The sequence below is a fragment of the Hemicordylus capensis genome, chromosome 3, assembly GCF_027244095.1.
Source record: "Hemicordylus capensis ecotype Gifberg chromosome 3, rHemCap1.1.pri, whole genome shotgun sequence".
NCBI classification, from domain to species: domain Eukaryota; kingdom Metazoa; phylum Chordata; class Lepidosauria; order Squamata; family Cordylidae; genus Hemicordylus; species Hemicordylus capensis.
Window position 1 is genome coordinate 54,543,267 of NC_069659.1, and position 8,827 is coordinate 54,552,093.

Genomic DNA, 8,827 nt, shown 5'->3' on the forward strand with positions numbered 1-8,827 from the left:
GTGTGTGTCTTAAGTTTCTTTTTCGATTGTGAGCCTAAATAAGGGATCCATCTTATTTATTTATTATTTCTCTGTGTAAACCACCCTGGGCCATTTTTGGAAGGGCAGTATAGAAATCGAATTAAACAAACAAACAAACAAACAAACAATAATAAAAAACAGGTGGCCCTCCTCATCTGTGGGGCTTCCGTTCTGGCCTACAACTGTGGATAATGAAACTGCGGGTAACAAGAGCTTGAGTCAATGGGGCTTAGGTTTCTAGAGGTTAAAAAAAAGCTAAAAAAAACCAGGGAGGAGGTGGGGAAAAGTGAAATAAAGTACTATACCATGCTGTCCAGGTCTCCAGCTGTCCAGCAATGCCCCCACCCCCAATTCCTCCAATTTTCATGAAAAATCACGGGAATTTTTATTTAAAGTAAGAGTCACAAAATGGCTGTTCTGCAAAATGGTAGCTGAAAATGTCATAGGAAATCATTTCCAGCAACCCAGGAACTGCACATAGGCGAATTTTACCTATTTTTAGAACAACGTCTAATGTGGTCAGGTCTCCATTACCTGACTGGAGATATGTGAAACTGTGGGTGCTGGGAATGTGGATAACAAGGGCCACCTGTATGGAACTGAGGAAGACATTCTGTTGTCACAACTGTCAGAGGCATTCCCTTGAAGAAACTGATATTTTGGCTTTTGCAGTGACATATTTAGACTGAGGGAAAAGAATTCTGCCCATAGAAAAGTTTATACACATTGTAACGTTTGTGGCCTGCACTTGGCTTAGTGGGTCACAAGTTTGCAGGCTGCTGTTCAGTTCTGTGCACTATACTTTTAGAATGATGCTAAATCTGAGAGCATTCAGAGGAAAACTACCAAAATTACAAAATCATAACTAATGACAGGTGCAATAAATAAAGTATTTACTTGATCTGCTTCAGAAGATTAAGGAGGGACATGTTGACATTTTTCAGATATTTAAGAAAGTCTGTGACAGGAGAGGGAACTATTGTGCATTGTAACTACGGCCTTAAATTCAGGTTTCCAGAAAAGGATGAATTGCATCCTAAGCTAAAAAAGTATTATGCTTGCCTGTCATATTTGACAAATTCTATGGAACAGGTGAGGTAGAACATGATACGAGCTAATGTGGTCCTGATTTACAAAAAGGGTAAAATGGAGGACCCAGGAAATTGTAGATGGGTCTCTCTGTGATACCAGGGCAGATATTACAATCCTCTCTAATAAAACGCTTGGTGTCCGTCCGTGGACGGACACCAAGCGTGCGTTCGTGCCTCGACTGTTCTGCGCGTGCGCGGAGCGCACGCGCAGAACAGAGCAAGGGACAAACGCACGAAAGCACCCGGCAGGACCCGGCAACCATCTTGGGCGGCCAGAAGTGGCCGCCCCAACGAAGCCGGGAAAGCGGGGGAGGGGGAGACTGACGCCATTACTGGCGGCAAAGGACCGAGCGGCAGGAGCCACCATACATCGAGAGTGGCCAGAAAGGGCCGCCCCAGGAAGCCGGGAATGCGGGGAAGGAGGAGAGCATTAGCGGCGGGAGGACAATCCAGCCAGAAGCACCCACCCCGAAATAGTTCAGCGGCCAGCACACACAAACCCGCCAAAAAGCCACAAAAGCCAAAAAAAAAACCCGGAGCTCAGCAAAACAGCTCCTCCCAGTGGAAAGCCTCTGCTCAGACTGCCAGCATGGACGTGAGGAACGCCTATTGCGTCACTTGCGTCCATTACAGCAGTCTGGGAAGCAGCCTAGCATAGAGAAGAGCTCCTTTCGCAAGCTCCTCTCTTCTAAGGAATCCCCCTCACAAACAAACAACACAAAAGTTGCATTAAGCACTACACCAACACACAGTTACACAAAGCAAGGCGGCGGCGAAGCCGCGCCACCCGAAACCCGCCAAAAAGCCACATGCCAACTTCCCCGCATTCTCCCCCCCCAAAAGCCACCTAAAACACCCTACCACATTGCGCCACCCCCACCTACCACACTCCCACCCAACCAGCTGACCAAACCCAACTTACCCACTTCAGCCCACGGCAATCATCCAAAAAAAAACCAACAAAAAAAACCGGAGCTCAGCAAAACAGCTCCTCCCAGTGGAAAGCCTCTGCTCAGACTGCCAGCATGGACGTGAGGAACGCCTATTGCGTCACTTGCGTCCATTACAGCAGTCTGGGAAGCAGCCTAGCATAGAGAGGAGCTCCTTTCGCAAGCTCCTCTCTTCTAAAGAATCCCCCTCACAAACAACCAACACAAAAGTTGCATTAAGCACTACACCAACACACAGTTACACAAAGCACAACATACAGCCCAAACACAACAATAAAGAAATAAAAATACAGCAACGGCCACCGAGTGTTCCCACATTTCCTCCCCCCCCTTGGAAAACCATCTCACAGCAACTCCCCCCCCAGCAAAAAGGCGGGGGGGGGAAGCCGTTATTTGCGCACACACCCACAGTCTGACAGACTAACGGTCGTCAGCACAGGGCTCCTTCAGAGCACTTAGCACAAAGTAGACGAGCAACATACCTGAGAAACCAAAACATACTACGAACTCCAAAAAAGATCCCTACTCCTCAAAATACCAAAAAACAGACAAGGCAGAGGATAAGGCTATCTTGACACACACAGGTGAGGCGAAAGATACCATAGACATACCACCCCCAACATCCCAACTGACTCTGCCTACCAATCCAAAAAAAACAGAACCACAAAAAACAAAACAAAAATCAAACTATCACAATATCCAATTATAAATTAAACCACAAAGAAGCACCCCAAAACCAAACAGAAATAAATTGACACTACTGTGCTGAATACACCAAGCCAATAAAAAAAAAGACAATTCTGAAGGAAAAATCATCCTGAAGTCAATTACAGCAGAAATCAGCAGCCAAGGAAATAACTTATTACACACACACACACACACACAGACACACACACACAAACCAACTGCCAAACCATTAAAAAAAACAAAAACAAGCTTACAAGTAAGCCACATATAAGACACACAAAATCCAGAAATAACGAGCAGATATGGCCAACAAAGACCACAAACAGGACATACATGTCAAACCACAAAAACCAAAACAACAACATAAAAATAAACAAACAGAGGAAGAAATGATAGCACAGCAGAAACAGCATACAAATAAAAAGGCTGCAAGAGAGAAACACAGACGAGCATCCAGAACAACTGAACAAAAAAAAACCCAGAAGGACAGAGCAAAGGAAAGACGCAACGCAATAAAAGAAAAGCAGAGTCTACAGGAACAAGAACTAAAGAAAAAGATACATGCAGAAGCAGAAAGAGCAAGAAGAAGACTGAAGACTGCTGCAGAGCAACAATTACGTCAGACAATAAACCGTGAAGAAGAAAAGCCGTACTGTGCAACATCTCCAATTGACAATACAATGATGACGAATAACAACATTGCCACACACACATTTCCAAATTCAGTCCAAAACAAAAACACTGACATAACACAGACAGAGGACCAAGAACCCAAACCCAAAAAAAGGAGACAAGGCAACATAGACACACAACAAAGAGAGAGGGAGACAACAGAACACCAGGAACAGCTGAGGAAAAAAAACAACGGAGAGAAACAAAGAAGAGCACGTAAAACCATGGAGGAGAAACAAAAAGAACATCAAAGAAACGTCCAAAGGCGAAACAAAAAGAAAGCAAACCAGACTCCAGAGGAGCAACAATTACAACGCAGACAAGACGCGAACAGGAAAAAAAAACAAAGAAAAGAAAAAAAACACTCCAAGACAACATAAACAACAACAACAACTGATATATGCAGCAATAAACACAACAAAGCCAATAAACAACACAGCCAACATCCAGGAAAACAGTATCCAACCACACACATGTGGAAACTTAGACCACAAATGTGAATTCTGCAATGCTAAGCATTTCATAGGAGAGAGACCCACAGACCGCAAATTCACACAATGCTGTTCAAAGGGAAAAGTGATCCTGCCCCCTATTAGAAGCCATCCACTCATCCAGCACCTAATGACGGGACAACATGAACACAGCAAGAACTTCATGGAGAATGTCCGATCTATCAACAGCGCACTAGCATTCGCCTCCATGGGAGCAAACATAGTGCCACCACCAGGCCATGGGCCGTACTGCTTTCGAATACACGGCACAATTTGCCACCGAGCAGGCACGCTGCACCCACAGCAGGGCCAAGACAGACAATATGCGCAACTATACATCTTAGACCCCACAGAAGCCGCAGAAAGAAGATTACATAATAAATCCAACACAAAAATCAATCCACAACTTATGCAAGCTCTAAGTACACATTTTGCAAAAACCAATCCCTTTGCTGAGGCTTGCAAGATGCTACACCACGTAGAAACAGAATGTCAAGAGGACGCAGAACAGACAGGCCATGCACTTAGGGAAGTAACCATAGTCCAAGACCGAGAAAATGACCAAAGACGATATAATGCACCACAGCATAATGAGGTCGCATTTATATTCAAAAATAATGACGGAGAGCCACCACTGGAAAGAGACCTACTAATTCACTGTAAACCTACAGCAGACAACCCAGACCATAACATGACACAAAGAATAAGTGTCCTCGATCCCAACCTAGAGCCCATGGTATACCCATTACTATTCCCCAGTGGAGAACAAAGCTGGGGGATAGACATACCTTTACAACTAAGGCCACAAGTCTTAAAGAATTTAACAAAGCAACCATGTGCACCAAGAGTACGAGTCACCCAGATGCAGTACTATGGCCACCGTCTATCCATCAGAGACAACTTTAACGCTTTCCTAAATGCAGGCCGCCTTACGCAGCAATACATGGTTGACGCATATGTAAAAACCGAGGCCAACAGACTCAACTTCGTGCGACACAACCAGCCAAAATTGCGAGTTGAAAAATACTCAGGACTGATGGACCACTTAAACGAGACAGCCAATACAACAGGACAACTTCCAGGAAAGACATTAATTTTGCCATCCTCCTTTGCAGGTAGCCCAAGAAACATGCTGCAGAACTATCAGGATGCCATGGCTATTGTCAGAAAATACGGAAAACCTGACCTCTTCATTACAATGACATGCAACCCAAGGTGGAAAGAAATTGAAGACAACCTAGAACAGGGCCAAACTGCTGCAGCAAGACCAGATATAGTGGCAAGAGTCTTCCACCTGAAACTTAGATCCCTAATAGATGACATCTGCAGAAACCATATATTTGGCCCACCAACAGCCATTGTCTATGTCATAGAGTTTCAAAAAAGAGGCTTGCCACATGCCCACATATTGCTCATCCTAACTGAACACTATAAGCCAAAAACTGAGACATTCATCGATAACATAGTATCTGCAGAAATCCCGAACATCAAAACAACACCACGTCTGCATGAAATAGTTACAAAGCATATGATCCACGGTCCGTGCGGTACTCACAATCAACACTCACCATGCATGATAAATAACAAATGCACAAAAGAATTCCCAAAAGAGTACCAAGAACAGACTATTGCAAACATCAACGGATACCCCAAATATAGAAGAAGAAACTCCAGAAACAGCAAAATGCAGAGAGGAAAACCAATAGATAACAGATGGGTTGTGCCATACAATCCCTTCCTGGCCCTAAGGTATAACTGTCACATCAATGTCGAAGTCTGCGCATCAGTCAGGAGTGTGAAATATCTATTCAAATATGTATACAAAGGGCACGATTGCGCAAAAGTGGAAATCCAAGAACCAAACACTTTGAACCATGATGAGATCACAACCTACATGGATGCAAGGTATGTCAGCGCGCCAGAGGCAGCATGGCGACTAAATGGATTCGAGATGCATTACCAATCCCATACAGTACACAGACTGGCAGTGCATCTCCCAGACGAACAAGCAGTAATTTTCAACCCAGAAGACATTGGCGCAGCAACCGACAGAGCAGCAAGCCGTGAAACACAACTAACAGCATGGTTCAAATTAAACCAGCAAGATGAGAAGGCAAGACACATACTATACACAGACATCCCAGTATATTATGTCTTTGACAAATCAAACAGCACATGGAAAATTAGACAGCGTGGGGCAGGAAAAATTATTGGAAGAATGTATTCTGCAAATTTGCAAACAGACCAGGAACGCTATTGCCTGCGCCTCCTACTGCTGCATGTATCAGGAGCAACATCCTATGGAGACCTCAGAAGTGTGGATGGAATTGAATACCCAACTTTCCAAGAAGCAGCAAAAGCAAGAGGACTCATAAATGATGAAACAGTGTGGGAGAGCACACTTGAAGATGCAGCACAGTACAACATGCCCACGCAACTCAGGGAACTCTTCGCCTGCATCTGTGTCTTTGCATCCCTCCAGAACATGCAGGAACTATTTACCAAATATGAAGACCACCTCATCGAAGATTATGCCCATAAACACCTACACCACAATAAAGAATGCACAGTCTGCCGTGACCTCGCCCTGCAGGAAATTGAAAAATTTTTAACACTCCATGGAAAGAGATGCACAGACTATGGCCTGACATACAACAAGCATAATACCAAACACCTTACAGAAACATACAGCCAAGCATATGAAAACCAAACAGCAGAACATATGTCAAAAACCTTCAATGCTGAACAAAGAGCAGCCATGAAAGAAATTATCACAGCCAGCCAAAACAATAAGCTTGAACACCGCTGCTTTTTTTTGGATGGACCAGGAGGCAGTGGAAAGACATACTTATACAAAGCCATACTCAACACAATACGTGGCCAGAACGAACTCGCACTCCCTGTAGCCTCCACAGGGATAGCAGCAAACCTCCTACAAGGAGGCAGAACATATCACTCACAATTCAAACTGCCAGTACCAATACTGGAAAACTCCGTGTCTAACATGCGCCTCAATTCCCAAGAAGCAAACAACATCAAAAAAGCCAAAATAATCATTTGGGATGAATCAACAATGGCACCCACTCAAGCAATAACAACAGTAGACAAACTGATGAAGGAAATCATGGAGAACAACAAACCCATGGGTGGTAAGCTATTTTTACTTGGAGGAGATTTCCGACAGACACTTCCCGTAGTACCACACGGGACCCAAACCCATATTGTAGAGGCCTGCATAAAAAACAATACACTGTGGCACACATTCAAGATCCTGAGATTGCACAACAATATAAGATCAAAAGACCCAGAATTCAGCAAATGGCTAATCAAAGTAGGCAATGGAGACACACCACAGATTGAGGGATTACAAGAAAACATCATTGAGATCCCATCAAGCATCATATGCAAAACAGATATCGTGAGAGAAATTTTTGGAGAAAAAATACAAGTACAGAATATCCCAAACCTAGCAAAAAGATCCATCCTTTGCCCAAAAAACAGTGATGTGGACAGCCTCAATGACCAAGTGCTCCACATATTAGAGGGTGAACCAATAACTTATCTCAGTTCAGACTCCATAGATGACACCACTGAAGAAGACACCAAAAACTACCCAGCAGAATTCCTACATGACCAAACACCCGCAGGGATGCCAAAACATACACTCATCCTGAAAGAAGGCGCAATCATAATGCTGCTAAGAAACCTAAACACAAAAAAAGGCTTATGCAATGGAACCCGCCTAATTGTCACACACCTGGAAAAAAATATCATACTAGCAGAAGTTATTACAGGATCAGCACAGGGAGACATGGTCTTCATCCCAAGAATTGATTTGGCACCAACATGCACTGACCTGCCATTCACCTTGAGAAGACGACAATACCCTGTCAAATTAGCATTCGCAATGACAATCAACAAGTCACAAGGACAAACCCTAGAAAAGGTCGGAATCTATTTGCCTGAACCCGTGTTCAGCCACGGACAATTATATGTCGCGCTATCAAGAGTACAAAGTTTTAAAGACGTCGTGGTCAGGGTGCTGGAAGGGCCAGAACAAGGAAGACTAATACCAGACTCAGAACAAATATTCACCAAGAATGTGGTATATAAAGAAATACTATAAGGGCGGAAAGAGTAACCAAAAAAAATAAAGAATACTAATTACACAAAAACATAGCCTCATAGCCTCATCACTATGTAACAACAAAATGAGAGAGAAGGAAGAACAAAACAACATAAAAAGGGGGGGGGAAGGGGGAAAGGAGAGGATCGTAAACAGGGACAAAAGGGAAAATAAAGAGCAGCAAACAGAAGAGTAAACAAGGACAATGGAGAGAAAGGCAGGGAAAGGAACAGGAAAACAAGAATCAAAAGACAGTAAACAAAAAACCAGAGAGAAAAAGAGAGAAAGAGAAAAGGAAAAAAAAACAAAAACCAAAAAAACAGAAACACACACACACACACAAAGTCAAGGGAAAGCTAGCGCTCGTTATTATAACGGGCTTAAAAATACTAGTAGATTATAAAGCAGTAAAGCTTCTTGTTAGACGATGATTAGTAGAAGCCAGCATGACTTTGTCAGAAATAAATTCTGCTAGATTAAACCTTTTTTAAACATTGGGTTATTAGCTTCCTGCAGTGATCTCCAGTATTTTTCAAGTGGGGACCACTTTAGCAAAAATCCGCCAGTGTGAGAACCATTTCAGCTAACTGCAGCACAATGCTGTGATTCCTCTAGTATGGGGAAGCAGGGTGTTTTAAGAGAAACAGAGCCCTGTCAAATCACAGCACCATCTGGGAAGGTGCACAGAGGGTGCTAGGAAGTGTAGCCCTTCCCAGCATTTTATTTATAGGGCTTATTATTTATATGGGGAAAGTGCTAGGAAGGACTACCCTTCCCAGTGTCCCATGT

At 43.5% G+C, this 8,827-nt stretch overlaps 1 protein-coding gene across 1 annotated transcript; it reads left to right on the top strand.

The window, feature by feature from the left end:
* Positions 1-4,042: 4,042 nt before the first annotated feature.
* LOC128350484 (uncharacterized) lies at positions 4,043-8,438 on the top strand. Its single transcript, XM_053308907.1, has one exon. The coding sequence runs from the start codon at positions 4,043-4,045 to the stop codon at positions 8,036-8,038; it is 3,996 nt and encodes a 1,331-aa protein (XP_053164882.1). The 3' UTR covers positions 8,039-8,438.
* Positions 8,439-8,827: the final 389 nt, after the last annotated feature.